The sequence below is a fragment of the Peromyscus californicus genome, unplaced genomic scaffold (assembly GCF_007827085.1).
Source record: "Peromyscus californicus insignis strain IS unplaced genomic scaffold, ASM782708v3 Scaffold_4__1_contigs__length_199733344, whole genome shotgun sequence".
NCBI lineage: Eukaryota > Metazoa > Chordata > Mammalia > Rodentia > Cricetidae > Peromyscus > Peromyscus californicus.
Genome location: NW_026294562.1, coordinates 62,055,144 through 62,070,116, shown reverse-complemented (window position 1 = coordinate 62,070,116; position 14,973 = coordinate 62,055,144). Strand labels below are relative to the sequence as shown.

Sequence of the window (14,973 nt, the reverse complement as noted above, 5' to 3'; positions counted from 1 at the left end):
CCAGAACAGCCCAGCATGTTCCATCCCCAACCACAAAGCCCCGCACAGGTACAGAGAGGACAGCCCTGAAGGGTGGTGCCACCCTTCAACTGTAGGCAGCATCTCTTCTCGCCTGGAAACTTCTGCCCTTTCCACAAACATCGATTTTGTTTTCAGATTTACCACTAAGGAGAACCAAAAAGAAGGCCTGGGGTCAGGTGCTGCGGGTACCTGGGGTGAGAGGTGCTGCTGGGCCCTTCAGCCCAGTGGTCTCCACAATGCTCCCATCTGTGTGGACAACTATTAGCGTGGCTTTCTCAGTGTTCAGGCTGTCCCCGATCTGCAGGGCTGTCCTACCAGACTAGAAGGAAAGACACTCTTGTCAGCTCTAGGGTGGCCAGAGGCTGATTACTTGACCCAGTGGAATGTGGCCCTACTGCGAGGCTCTCACCACTTATCAGCAAGATAGGATGTTTACCTCGGCCCACACATCCTCTCCACAGGCATCTCCAAGGCACACAAGACAGAACCAAGAAAAGCACAAAGGCTGCTAAGTGTCGGCACACCTGTCAAAGCTGAAGTGTTCATATTCACAGTTCCTTTCCGGACACTGAGCAAGTCTGTCTCTCTAAGAAGACAATGCCGTGTCTGAAGGCTTCGTACAGAAAGCAGAATGGTGTGACAGACCACAGGAAGTCTCTGACTGTGGACCCAGGTGCTACTGAAAGCATCTTGGATGCTAATGGCTACAGGAGTGAATATGAAGAAAGGACTAATGGATTGTGGGCCTCGGAGAAAGGAGCAGAGAGGTCAGATACAGTGACTCTTCGTGTGTCTACAGAGCTCAATGGAGTGCAAGCAAAGCCAGGCACTAAGAAGCTCTGTTAGGGGCTGAGAGCAGCCGGAGTCTGGTGAACACAAGCTGTAAGGCCAGTTGGCATGAAGGATAGCCTGACCACAGTCTAAGGGCTCCTCAGAGATCCCTGCCTTTCTAGGTGTACACAGCACCTTTCATGGTGGTGACCTAAGGTGAGGAGAATGTCCTAGCTCAAATTGGGTCTTCTGCCTTACCTAGCCCAGCCCTGAGGCTCCTCAGAGCACAGGGAGGCACACAGGCCCCCCATGGCTCCCAGAACAGCAGGTGCTCACCCACATCGAAACCCTGAGAGGGTCTTGAGAATGAGGACTACCCTCGTGGGCTGTGCAGAAGTCAAAGGCTCTGTGGACAGTTGCCAAGCACCCTGAACCACACCCAAGAACAGCTTACCAGGACATGTCCTGATATCGATGCTGCGTTTGCCACTGAGGTCGTAAAGACGTTATCTGCAGAGGACCCCACGTTTGCCACGGTCACTGTGGTCACTTCTACAACAGAATGGGACAGAACACAACTTCACACATGATGAAGGAAGAGCACAAAAGGCAAAGATTGTGTGAGCTTTAAAGTACCCCACATGGGTATATGCACTCCTCCCAGACATGTTAATACTTCTATGGATGCTCAGCTGACATCTCCTGGAGTCCAGTCTAAAGTACTTGCTTCTCCCAGAAGAGGGGGATAGCTACCCTTCCCCACCAAAGCTTTTCACATGCAACAAAAATATCCACCATGACCTCCCATCCCCACTTCACCACTGGCCTTTCTCCCTTTGCAAAGAAGCTGCAAGTCTCATAGGCCTGGGACACCTCCTTGACGATCAAGACATGGCAAACTCCAGTCCAGCCTCACCCCTCTCCACTGCCATAGCTCAGGCCATCCTACAGTCTTGTGTCCACTGTCTGAGATCTCCATGCCATCCTTCCCCAGAAACTCTTCCTCCTGAAAAACACGTGAACCTGCCACAGCCACGCCTGCAACATGAACTTGCCTCCTTGGGGCAGACAGGTCTATCAGCAGTTAACTTCACAGAGCAGCTCCACAAAGATGTGTCATGGCCCTGAGACTTCCAATCACACAGGTTCTTCTGTATCCTGCTGCCTGCCACTATGTATCCTTTGCAGTTGCCCTTCCCCATCTCTATAAGAGGTTCCCTCTGGCACCCAGCATTCTAAAATGCCCAATACCCAGGGAAGCCTCTGGCATATGGGAAGTAACCAAAGATGCCACCTGGAGTCCTGCCAGCCCCAATAACCCAGCCCTGACCAACCTGCACCCCTGTACCTGTCTAGCTCATTGCCAGTCCATGCATGGACACACCTAAATCGTCAACTCAGCTAGCACTGAGCCACCTGGACATCATCTGACTTCAAAAACTTACAACAAAAAAGTAGGAATGTTCTGTACATAAATATACAACTAAAATTCTGACACACACCACACACACGCACACACACACACACGCACACACACACACACACACACACACACACACACACACACACGCACGCGCACAGTTGCAATTCTCTGATGTCACCATAGACAACATCTTATTTCTTTCCTGAACTCAGAAAAATATGTGCAAAGAGGACAAAAACTTCATAGCCCCCAATCCCACTATCAACCCAGAGTTCACAGGACAAAAAGGAGCATCAACAGCTCCAAGAAGCCGGGCCGTGGTGGCGCACCCCTTTAATCCCAGCACTCGGGAGGCAGAGCCAGGTGGATCTCTGTGAGTTCGAGGCCAGCCTGGGCTACAGAGTGAGTGCCAGAAAAGGTGCAAAGCTACACAGAGAAACCCTGTCTCGAAAAACAAAAAAGAAAAGAAAGCTCCAAGAAAAGCCAGGTGGTGGTAGTGCACACCTGTAAGTCCAGCACTTGGGAAATATGGGTGGGCAGATCTCTGAATTCAAGCCCACCCTGGTCTACAGAGTTCCAGGACAGCCAGGGCTATACAGAGAAACCCTGTCTTGAAACAAACAAACAAATTCCAGAGAAGGAACCAGACAAACGGCTCAGCAGTTAAGAGCACTGGCTGCTCTTCCAAAGGACCCGGGTTCAACTCCTAGCACGCACATGGTAGCTTACAACTGTCTGTAACTCTAGGCACAGGCCCACAAATATACATGCAGCCACATACTTTAAATGAATTAACTTAATTTGTTTGCTTATTTTTTTCTGAGACAGGGTTTCTTTGTGTAATCCAGGACATCCTGAAACTAGCTCTGTAAGCCAGGCTGGCTTTGAACTCACAGAGATCCACCTGCCTCTGCCTCCTGAATGCTGGAATTAAAGGCATGCACCACCACAGCCCAGCTGAAATTAACTTTAAAAAAAAAAACCCTCCAGGAAGGGACCAGAGAGATGGCTTAGATGTTGAATGCATACTGTACTTTCAGAGGACCCAGGTTCAATTCTCATCACCCATGCTGGGTGCTCACAACCATGTTTTAACTCCAGCTCCAGGAGGAATCTGATACCTCTAACTTCCACAGGCAACTGCCATCACATACACATATCCACATACACACATAAAAACAAAAATATTATCTTAAAAAAGGAAAAGCTTCAGGAAGCCTCCCTCACTTCCGTGACGGGATCTAGACTTCAGGTTGACAAGCAGAACCAAGGCTTCTCCTCCTACTGCTCTGAACAAATACCCAGAGTTGATGCGCCTCAGCTCTGATGTACCCTGAGCAGAATCCCAATGTCAAACCTGCAGAGCTTCAGATTGGAAAGCACCTAACAATACAAAAAGCATAGGAAAACGATGGTCTTCCAAAGATTCAAATGTACAAGTATAAGACATTCAGGAGTTCCAATTGGTAGGGAGCTCAACACTCAGGAAGGTCAAAGGTTGGGGGATATGGTGGGACTGTAAGAGGTAGTATGGTGTGGCATCACCTGTACAGGGTGATGCAGCTCAGCTCAAGGCTCCATTTGTCACAAAACATGAAAATTAGGGTACTCTATGTGTCAAGAAACCAGAAGAAGCAAAACAGAAAACTAAATAATGGAGAAGGAGGGAATATCTGCATAGGAAAAGGCAGACTTAGAAGACCTAGCACAAGGAGATTCTAATGTCACTACAAAGCAAGGCTGATCTGCATCATTACCTTTGAAAAGCTGCCTGCCTTGGAGGACACTCCTGGCCCTGGGCTCAGGTCACACTTGAACTGGCCTTTGGGGCAGACAGGTCTACCAGAAGTAATGCCGCTGACCAAACCTGGAGCACCTTCAGAACAAAATTCACATCTGACCCATCTGCGCTATCAGCTCCCAGGAAGCAAGAGAGGACAAGGCAGGTAGTAGGTACTGAGAAAGTTCCAAAAGGGTAAAAACAAAACAAAACAAAAAGAGCAGAGAGGCACATTCACACAAGGGAACATATATGTATACAGTGCTGAGCCAAGCTAGTGGAGTGTGCAAGATGTGTATGCAGGGCATTGTGAGATGCAGGGCAGGGATAGAGCAAGTGTGCAAGGCATTATGAAGTGCATGGGCAGGTGCAAGTAGGTGTCAGGGCATTATGAGGTGCATGGGCAGGTGTGAAGTGCATAGGCAGGTGCAGAGCATGTGTATAGAGCAGGTGTGATGTGCAGGGGCAGGTGTAAGGTGCATGGACAGAGGCAGGGCAGGTGTGTAGGACATTGTGAGGTGCACTGGCAGGGCAGGTGCTGGGCAGATGTGCAGGACAGGTGGAAGAGAGCCTTTCCTGTGAGACAGATGTGCATGACAGATGCATAAAGCATATGGGAAGCGGCCTGTACGTGGTGCATGTGCTCAGGGCTTGTACGCGGGAACCCGGTGAGGCGCGAGGCCGGCGGGCGCACTTGCCTGCGAAGGCGGCAGCGGCGGCGGCCTCATCGGGGCTGGGCAGAGCCTCGGTACCCATATCCATGTGCCCAGATTCGGCCGCCATCACCGCCACAGCCGTGACCCGCCGCGTCTCGCGCTCCGCCTCGGAGTCCGCGTCCTCCTCCGAGTCCTCGTCTCTGCTTAACACCGGTTCCTCCGCCTCGCTTTCTGCTGCGGCCGCGGCCGCCGCCGCCACAGCGGCCGCGGCCGCCACCGCTGCCGCCTCGGCCAGGCCCAGCTGTTTTGCCGCCGAGTCCGAGTCCTCCATACGGACTCCACCGAGTCCGCCCGAAGGCGCCGTCCGGGACCGCCCGAAGCGCCAAGCGCCGAGCCCGAAGCGGGGCCCGAAGAGGCCGCCCGAGTTGGGCCGAGGCCGCCCGAAGCCACCGCCCGAGCAGCGACCGAAGAGGCTGTCTGACGCCCGCCGAGCCGAGCCGAAGCCGTCCGCCGAGCCGAGCCGATTTCCCGAGTGTGGAACCGAGAAGCTCCGAAGTTTCCCGAAGCGAAGAGTCGAGTCAGTACGAATGGTTCCGAAGCTCCACGGAAGCTTACGAGCGTTTCTTCCTCGGTGCCTAGCAGGCTCATCTGATTGTGGTTACCGGCCGATAGGGCTGGTCGGCTCTAGGCAGTTTCTCGCTGGCTTCCAACGAAGTTTAGGTTCGCCGACAGACCCTGGCGCCACTGGACTTTTCCAACCCCCTCTGGCGGCGGCGGAAGCCGAGCCCACACGAGGCCTAGCCGAACTCCGCCGAACGTCTCCGAGCAGGATTCTCCGGAGCCTCAGTGCCCGCCTCCTCCTGTCCGAAAGCTCCCGAGTGTTGCCGGACGGGAGAATCGGGCCTCGGCCGCGGTCGGCCGCCGTCGGCCGCCCGCAGCACCGCGCGGCGGGAGGAGCGAAGATGGCGGGAGGGTGCGGCCAAGAGGCTGCTGGGATTGTGGCGGACCCAGCGGCAAAATGGCGGCCGTGCGGCCAGGTGAGGCGGGCGGGGCTATACGGGCGCCGGGACAGTGTGGTCGTGCTGTCGCGATGAGAGGCCATTTGGGCTAGCTCCGCAACTCCTCTAATTGTCCCCTCGCAATTCCGGACCCTGGTGGCTGAAGCCCACTAGTACGGATTTCTGCGGCGGAGTTGGGGGGAGGGGCATGTCTTCCGGTTGGGTGTGAGCTTGGGGCACTTCGGGGATCCGGCGGTTTCCCTGAAGTTCATCTCTGTACACCAGTGACATACCTGACATACACAATGGGGGACCCCCGTATACAACCATACAACCAACGCCTGTGCACCCAGGACCCACCGGCGGCTCACCCAGGGTACACTACCGAAGCACACAACCATAGCTCACTAAAACTGACCCGCGTGGCATGCTTGTGGCTCATCCTGAGCATACCCGCTGCTCACCCGGTGCACACACTTGACACACCCGTTTCTCACCAAGCGCTACACCCTTGGCATACCGGACTTGCATACTGAAGTTACTCGGAACACGACCATAGCACATTTTCAGCTCACCCCTGGCAGAGCTGCCGCTCACCCCAGGTGTAAGGATAAGTAAGAATTAAGTTTGTGAGAAGAAATAAAAGATGATGATTTAGACTGTCTCAAACAGCTAGAGCAGGCTTGTGTCAGAGACATGACTATCATGTCCTGGCCACATGATGATCAGGACACGGGATCCAATCACTCAATGACCAGAGTTCAAGACAACAGATTATGAGCTTTAGGCTGGGTTTTTTGTAGCTAAGGCTAGGTAGGGAAGGGGTGCTTGTTAAGTGCATAATAGGTAAGTTAGCTCTTTTCCTTAGACAAACTGGTTTTGGAACTTCAGGGTCTGTTGTCTCTTTTTACAACCATGCAGTATCTAGGGTAGGGGTCAACTGCTTTTCTTCTGGACTCTATGTGTCTGGAGTCAGCACCAGCTGCTTTTCCTCTGCAATACCAAATAGCTGGCTTCCTGGAACTTTGAGCTAAGTTTTAGGGCCTCGGCTTTTGGTGGGATTCTTTTACCAATTATAGCCATAACACACCTGCTGTTTGCCCTGGGATACACCATGACACACCTGCAGCTCACTACAGATTTATTCAAAGCACGCGCTGGGACATAATCAAGATATTCATAGCACGCATGCAGCTCACCCTAAGCACACCTATAGTTCTCCCTAGTACATCCATGGCATACCTAAGGTACCTCTGGCACACACCAGACACAACCATGATACAGTGTCAGCTTACCCTGGGTGAATGCACACCTGTATATTCACACACACTCATGCCCCTGTGGCTTACTTGAGTCCTGGGCAGCCAGAAGCTGCTGTAGCCCACATTTCACCGTGGCCGGAGTCCCATGCCCAATGACCCAGGTGATGTGTGGGCAGACAGGGCCAGGTGCCAGCGGTGTGAGTCAGAAGGTGGTCACAGCCAGCTCAGACCTGTGCTTGTCCATCCATCCATCCATTCTCCCAAATGTTCCTTAATGGAACACGTTTCAGAAATGTGATTTACTACACGGGCAGCCTAGGCTGCCTGGCACTTACTGCCATACTGCTTCATTTAGTATCTGCCACAGACTTGGAAGTGCTATTGTTGTGTGCATATTTAGAGTAAAAAGAAGTTCCTATAGAAAATTCCTATAGAGAAAGTGGTCTTGGGATTAAGTCACATAAAAGGCCCAGTTTCCAGGCTGGGCTGTTGGCCTACTCCACTCATCTATCAGTTGAGAGGCTGAGTCAGGAAGATGGCCTTGAGTTCCAGGCCAGACAGGTCAGAGCTGCTTAGTGATGTCCTGTCTCAAATTAAAACAAAACAAAAAAAAAGAGTATAGTCCCAGCACTTGGTAGACTGAGGCAGGAGTACAAATTCAAGGTCAGCCTGGGCTGGAGACCTTGTTCCAAAAGAAAGAAATAGTTCCTACCAGAAGAGACTTTGTCACACCAAGAAAACACTTATTCTTTTACTCCCACGGTGTATCTGTTGCTAGCCACACTGTGATTACCAAAAATCATTGAAAAAGAAACAGTGTTAAGTCCCAAAAGTCAGACAGCAATTCAGTCAGATGAACTCCTGTAGGTTTGAAAGTGTTAGAATTATTTTAATTAATTAATCAGTTATTTTAAAATGCCATTTAAGCTGGGCATAGTGGAGCACACCTTTAATTCGATCACTCGGGAGGCAGAGGCAGGCAAATCTCTGAGTTTGAGGTCAGCTTAGTCTCCATAGGGAGTTTTGGAAAAGCTGGGGCTACATGGTGAGACCCTGTCTCTGAAAATAAATAAATATTATGCCATTTGAGGGTTTTATACAGTATTTTTTTTAAATGTTTTATTATATGCATGTGAACAGGAACGCTTGAGTGCATGATGCCCACAGAAGCCAGAAGGCATTAGATTTCCTGGAGCTAAAGTTATAGACATTTGTGGCTGCCTGATGTGGATGCTGGGAACCAAACTTGGGTCTTCCATAGGAACAGTGTGTGCTTTTACCAGCTAAACCATCTCTCCAGCCCCCTCCCTATATAGTATTTTTCTCAAGTCTCACAATTTTGATCTTTAACAATAAATGGCAGCAGATACAATTTAAATGTTTCTGCTACCTTTTGGGGGGGGCGTGTACCATTGTTGGGGATTGGGCCCAGGACTTTTGCATGCTAGACAAGTGTCTTTTACATACATCCCAGCCCTGATACTACGTGTTATAAAACGATCCAAAGGGTGGGGCGGCGGTGGTGGTACATGCCTTTAATCCCAGCACTGGGAGGCAGAACCAGGCGGATCTCTGTGAGGTCTACAGAGTGAGATCCAGGACAGGCATCAAAACTACACAGAGAAACCCTGTCTTGGGGGGAAAAAAAAGAAAAAAGAAAAAAAAGGATCCAAAGGGGGGCTGGAGAGATGACTCAGCTGTTAAGAGCACAGGTTGCTCTTTCAGAGGATTCAGGTTCGATTCCCAGAACCCATGTGGCAACTCACAGCCATCTGTAACTCCAGTCCCAGGGAATCTGACACCCTCTTCTGGCCACTGCTGGCACATCATGCATGAGGTGCACAGACAGACATACAGGCAAAACACCCATACATGTAAAACTAAAGGGGGAAATTGTAAAAATTTAAGAAAAGATTCAAAGGGAAGAAAAACCTCAACTGACGTAAAACCAACCCAAATAATGACAGGTATCTAGGTAGCCTAGTTTAGCTGGGACCTGGAAAAGAACAGATCAGGTTTACTAGAGCGCCCTGTGGAAACATGATGCCACTCCAGTCACACTTGGCTTCCTGCTCCCACACGTGTGCCCGCCAGGAGGCTGTCCAAAGGCTGTTACTAATGTCCTGTGTTTACCAGTTGATGACTCGCCCATGCAAGAGTCCACCTCTCCAGAGTAGGCAGCTTCACGCTGGCCTTCAAAGTCGAGTGACCCACGGAATCTCACAAAGCACTGCTTCCTTTTCTGCTGCAACCGCAGGGAGCACAGAAGACAGAGCAGAAGATGTGCACAGCTTGGGTTCAGGCGCTGCTGTCTGCTCAGAAGGCAGCTTCTTTTATAGGAGGTTTTGGCCAAATTCGGAGTTTTTATGGTGTGCATACACATGTAGAGACGTGCACAGCATGAGTGTGCAGCCAGTGTGAGACTACAGACAGGCAGCCTGACCCAGGTCACATTCCATCTAGGGATGGGCCAGGCAGGTTTTCAAGTACAAAACTTCAGACTCAGAGACACAAGGGAGGTTCCATTACACCCTAGAGCTGACTCTCACAAGATGAAGGAGAATAACACCTACATGGAACATGAGATGTTCTAAGAGGCAGCATAACTACATGGATGCTTTAAAAAGAACCCCCCCCTCCCCCTAGACAGTTAGTTTTGGAGAAGTGAATAAAATTCTATCAGAAAGCAATGTCCTAGGAAGCATGGGTGTAGAGGTGATACAGGAACCTAGCTGTGGCCATTGTTCACCCCATTTATAAACATGGAATCAGAGAACTAAATGACTGTCATGTTGCTGTTGATGTCTTACTGGCAATCCTTTGTCTTCCAGGGAGAGGCTCCTTCAAGGTGGTATCCTGCTGCTGCTGCTTCCCAAGGCCTTGACCAAGCATAGCCCCTTTAATGGCAGTACCACAGTGATTAGCTGGCCTGACACACTCAGCTCTCTGCCTTTTTGTGCCTTTCATTCTCCTCCCACCCACCCCATTTTTTTTTCCCTTAAATTCTGATTAGTAACTTGTAAGAGGGAGAGGTATTCCCTGGTGTGCTGGCTCTGTCACTCACCAGCTCAGCCCTGTTCCCTTCACAGGCCTGGTATGTTATAGGGATTGGCCACTTGCCTGCCACCAACCAAACCAGCATGGCAGGAGGTGAAACCTATTACTTTGAATGGCTAAGTAATACATTTTCTCTAAAGAAAATGAGAAGGACCCTCTTTGTGACTCGTGACACAAATCAGAATGAAGAACACCCTCTGTCCTGCCTGCATCTGCTGATAACTGGGGTACTTAGGCCATGCCCTACCAGGGTGGGAGGGGTACAGCATCACTCTTGTGACCACTAGGTGCCCTCAGGTGAGCACTCCAGGAGCCCATGTAGCAGTAGAAGCCCCAGGTAGGCAGGAGCCAGTGGCTGGGTTCCCTGACCATCTGTAGGTGCCCTGTTGGAACTTACCCAGACCTGCTGATTTGCAGCTGTGGGTGGCAGGATAGGCCTCTCTGCTTGGCCATCTGAGTAGGTGTACTCTATTGGTGAGCTTAAGGATCCTTGATGGCTTACCAGCTCTCGTCAGTTCCTCTTCAGATGCTGTTTCACGTCAGTGGGCTGTACTATGCCCTGTACTTCCTAGCTACATTCCTGATGATTGCATATAAAAGTAAGTTCTGAGTGCCAGGCCCATCAAAGAAATTGTGCCCCTAATTCGCTGATCTGAGTTCTGGCTGCGTGTGTGTTCCTAGGTCAGGTTTTCAGCTATCCTTGTAACTATCTGGTCCTGGATCTGGTCCTCTTGCTTCTGATGGGGATTCTCGAAGTAGCTCGGCTATACCTAGGTGAGTTGGCTGTGAAACCATAAAATGCTTGTGATCCCATAGGTGTTCTTTCAGACTTTCTGAACCTTTAAATATTAATCGTTTTATAGTGTGGGTCTTGGAGACATTTTCATTCAGGCAGCTTTACCAGGTGCTTTGCAGAGTCACCTATGGAGTCATTAAGTATTAAGCATTTGTTCAGAAGCTATGCTCCAAGAATAGACAGGTGACATCTTCCTGTCTGGAAGGATGTATATACTGCAGCTGTCCTCAGACCAGAAGCCCAGCCTAAAATAGGGCTCCACAGTGCTCCCCTCAACTGCCCTCATCCCTATTGCTTTCAGCAGTCAGGGAGAAAGTCTGGTAGAGAGGGAGTCTGGAGTGTTTGCCAGATCCCTGCAAAGACAGGGGACCCTGCCTCCCCAGCCCACTCTGTCACATCAGGTCCCACCTTGAGGTCACTCTTAGCCAGTTGCCTCTTTATTTTATTTATTTATTCATGTATTTATTTACTTATTTATTAAGACAGTCTTATGTAACTAAGGCTGGCCTTGAACTCCTGATCCTTCTGTCTCTTCCTCCTGAGTGTTGAAATTGTAGGCATGCATTAGCATGTCCAGTTTTTATGCATTGGTAGGCTCAAACCCAGGGCTCACGAGTGCTAGACAAGCACTGTATCCCCATCCCTTCCTTTTTTTCCAAGTCACACAGTTCATTTAGATAAGGGTTAGGGTTCTTCCTCCCAGAGCTGGCTGCAATGATGGGCACATGTCTAGGTCCCTAGCTCTGCCCCTGCTCTTTCCTATACTCAGTCACAGACATGTGTAAATAAGGCGCCTCATCCAGGTACATGGCACTGTCAGGGTCTGATCCCTCTCTTTTGATTGGATCTGGTACCTTCCCTCCCCCTCTGCTGGGAGTGGCAAGTATCCTCTCTGCTCATCTTAGACAGAGCCCCAGTGTCTGCTGCCATGGACTGTGCTGGATAGAGTTTGTACAGTTTTCTTAGTAGGCAGTGCTGCCCATGGGGTGCAGAGACTGTCACCACATCAATAAAGAGTCAGGCCAACCCTTTACAGTGCCCTGTAGGGGGCTGTCAGCATTGGACCTCTCCAAGCACTTGGCCTTCAGCAAGCCCTTAAGCACTCCCCACCACTAGAATCAGCGTAATCAGACACCCAGGGTTAGGGTCTGCGAACCTTCAGATTCCCCCAGCAGCTGGGGTCAGCAGACGCTCAGGCACCTCTGGCAGCTGGTCAGCTATTGGCAGCTCCAAGTTGGCATTTTCCATGACTGACCCATTTGTTTGTAATGTTTTTCATAAGTATTCATGAAATTTTCCAGAACCAACTTGCCTTAGCCCAGAGTAAAATATTTTTAGATATTTTAAACAAAATCCTTTTGATCCCACTTGGATTTAGAAAAAGGTGGCAAATGCCCACAGTTTTAAAACCACACTGTGTGTGTCTCAAGAGTACAGAATCTGAGGTTGACCCGTTGCTGACGTGGAGTGGCCTGAGAGGGCAGTTCTCCCGAATTCTGTGACTTCGTGACCCTTCGCGAGCACAGCACCTGGAGCTGGGCAGCTGGTGGGGTGTCCTGTGGCCCCGCCTCACTCTCATCTCTGCTCTTTTCCAGGCACGAAAGGCAACCTGACCGAGGCTGAAGTGCCACTGGCTGCCAGCCTGGCATTCACAGCACTCAGTGGCCTCCTTTCTGTTCACTTCCTGCTCTGGCAGACCTTGGTACTGTGGATGGACTCGGTCCTCAGCACCATTCTCCTGGTGCTGCATGGGCTGGAGACTGGCTTGCAAGTGGTGGTCATTGCTGACTTCATCAGGTAGACAGACCAGGATAACCTACAGAGCAGTGCTCCTCAGCTTCTAGTCAACTCCTTTGCTCCCAGACACAAAGGATATCTTTTTTTATTGATTGTCTGTAGATGGATGTAAATGATTTATAAATCTTTTTTTAGTGAGAGAGGTATGGGAACCAGGGAGGGACAAACTTAGGAGCCTAGATGTTGAAGTTGGCCATCACGGACAGTAGTCAATCCCAAGATGTCCTCATGTCATGGGGCTGGGGTCCTGGCTGTAGCAGCAGGACCACCAGTGATTGCCAGGCCAGTGGAAGGCAAAGCCCTTCAGGAAGTCAACATCTGAGGGCAGCCCAGAGCACCACCCTCTCTCAGCCCCAGACAGCAGCATCCTGGCAGAAGGACTTGGCTCTGTTGCTCTGTCACCATGGGTTTTCTCAAAGGAATGACTGACTTCCGTGCTTCCCACACTGGCCCTGCTTCTTGTTCTGAGAACCGCCTGTACAGTTTCCAGGCCTTAGTTCAGGCCTGGGATCACTCTGGAGCTGCAGGATGGCAGGTCCTGTGTTCCAGTGTCCCCCCAATTTGGCTCCCCATAAGGCCAGCACTGAATAAAACTCTCTAGTTTCCAAAAGGAAACAAAAGCAAGTATATACCAGGTGTGGTGCCACACAAACACCTTTAATCTCAGCACCCAGGAGGCAAAGGCAAGCCTGTCTTTGTAAATTCAAAGACACCCTGGTCTACATAGTGAATTGCAGGTCAGCCAGGGTTGCATAGTGAGACCTTGTCTTAAAAAAAAAAACAAAAAAACAAACCCACAAAAGCAAAAGTAGGGGGTGGGGCTGAAGAGATGGCTTAGCAGTTAAGAGCACTGGCTGCTCTTCCAGAAGACCCAGGTTCAATTCCCAGCACCTACTTGGCAGCTCACATCTGTCTATAATTCCAGTTCCAGTGGATTTGACATCCTCACACAGGCATACATGCAGGCAAAACACCAATGCACATAAAATAAAAATAAATAAGTTTTTTTTTAAATAAACAGGCCAGAGAACTGTGTATGTGATGTTTACCTCAGCTACTTTTGGTGGGGTGGAGGGGTGGAGGGTGGTTTGTAGGGGACAGAGACAGAATGGAAGAACAGCTTTTAGTCTAGGAGTCTGTCCCAGTCCCTTAAACTGTAGCTTCTGTCGAGTGCCACGTGAGTTCCGTCTCATCTCCTGCTCTTCTATCCCTAGCCCACTTTTTCTTAAGAAGTATTTAAGCAGTTTTTTAAAAACAGATTCTTTCATTTGTTTCTGTTACGTGTTGTCTGTTTGGGACACTATGTCTAATCATCCAGTTTCTCTTTTAAACAATAAATAAGTAGTTATGCTGTCGTGAGTTTGGCTTCATTATAACCACCTACCTTCCCCCAGGGTCCAGTAGAGAGGAGCGCATCCTGGTGCCTCTTCTCAGCTCTGTCCTGGGACCTGCCCTGTACCTTCTCCCTTCTTCTCTCTACCCCAGGAACTATCGAGAAGCTCCTTGTGGAGTGTGTTGAGAGTGGTAGGTTGCCGGGCCATCCAGAACCTTCTCTGGGACCAGGGAACCTTCTATGCTCGTGGGTCTTTGGCTGGTTTCCTTTAACCCTTATCTCCCAGAGACCATGGTAAATACCAGGATGGCCTGGAGACATGCTCTCTCTGTCCCACAGGCAGGCTTGGGCAGGACCAGTGATCTAGAAAGCCTAGGGGCACTTCCCTCCCCACTGGCCCTGTAGCTCAAGCAGGTATAGTCTGGGTAATGCAGAATGGGCTAAGGCTAGTGGATCTGGGGGGCTCAGCCACTCCCTGCAGATCAAGTCAGGACCTCAGTTGGGAAGGCAACTTGTCACCTTCCCACATGGTAAGCCAGAGTTTCAAGCCTTTAACACCTCTACTCTTACTGGCCACATGGAGGTGGTATTTCAGGTGGCCCAGAGTGGACATCAGCTACAACCAGCAGCTTGGGCTACCTCACAACAAAGTCAGTGGACACTGGTAGCAGCTCTAGGGAGCCCCACCTCAGCTGCCTTACATGTTTCCCACACTACCCTTTCCCAGCTCTGCCCAGGAATGTCAGGGCCAGCACATGCACCTGCCCCTCCCTTTACACAGCTGAACACTTGACCCCTGCTTTCTGGGCCAGGGCAAGGTCACAGGCAGAGCAAGATTGGGCCAGTTCTGTGAGGTCAGCAGTAAGGGTTGGGAACCAGGAAGCCTCTGTGGGGTTCATCAGGAGCTGGGCCTGGAGGACCAAGTCCACCTCTGCCACTCAGCTTACCTGTGGTGTCTCAGACAGAGTGTGTCAGGTGGGTCCGTGCTGCTGGCCCTATGTACGGAGCAGAGCACTCAATGCCCTAGGAAGTGCTGACTGCCCGCTCAGGACAAACATGCCAGGGCCCTGCCTTCTGGG

The 14,973-nt window shown here is 50.6% G+C and overlaps 2 protein-coding genes across 5 annotated transcripts in view; one reads left to right on the top strand and one right to left on the bottom strand.

The window, feature by feature from the left end:
- The window catches only part of Deaf1 (DEAF1 transcription factor), a 31,814-nt gene extending 26,737 nt beyond the window's left edge, over window positions 1-5,077 (bottom strand). The window contains exons 1-4 of one of the 4 annotated variants that reach the window (XM_052714521.1): window positions 4,694-4,708; window positions 1,709-1,798; window positions 1,247-1,344; window positions 211-340 (exon numbers count right to left, since the gene is read on the bottom strand). In XM_052714521.1, coding sequence (XP_052570481.1) covers window positions 211-340; window positions 1,247-1,344; window positions 1,709-1,724 — 244 coding nt within the window. In that variant the 5' untranslated portion in view covers window positions 1,725-1,798; window positions 4,694-4,708. Of the gene's footprint in view, window positions 1-210; window positions 341-1,246; window positions 1,345-1,618; window positions 1,799-3,972; window positions 4,665-4,693 lie in introns of those variants that run through there. The other 3 variants (XM_052714523.1, XM_052714519.1, XM_052714520.1) reach the window with 3 other exon arrangements.
- A 492-nt stretch (window positions 5,078-5,569) lies between these two features.
- Window positions 5,570-13,915, top strand: Tmem80 (transmembrane protein 80). The gene is made up of 5 exons (XM_052714525.1): window positions 5,570-5,688; window positions 9,743-9,762; window positions 10,474-10,567; window positions 10,650-10,742; window positions 12,360-13,915. The coding sequence occupies exons 1-5, from the start codon at window positions 5,670-5,672 to the stop codon at window positions 12,563-12,565; spliced, it is 432 nt and encodes a 143-aa protein (XP_052570485.1). The 5' UTR covers window positions 5,570-5,669; the 3' UTR covers window positions 12,566-13,915.
- Window positions 13,916-14,973: the final 1,058 nt, after the last annotated feature.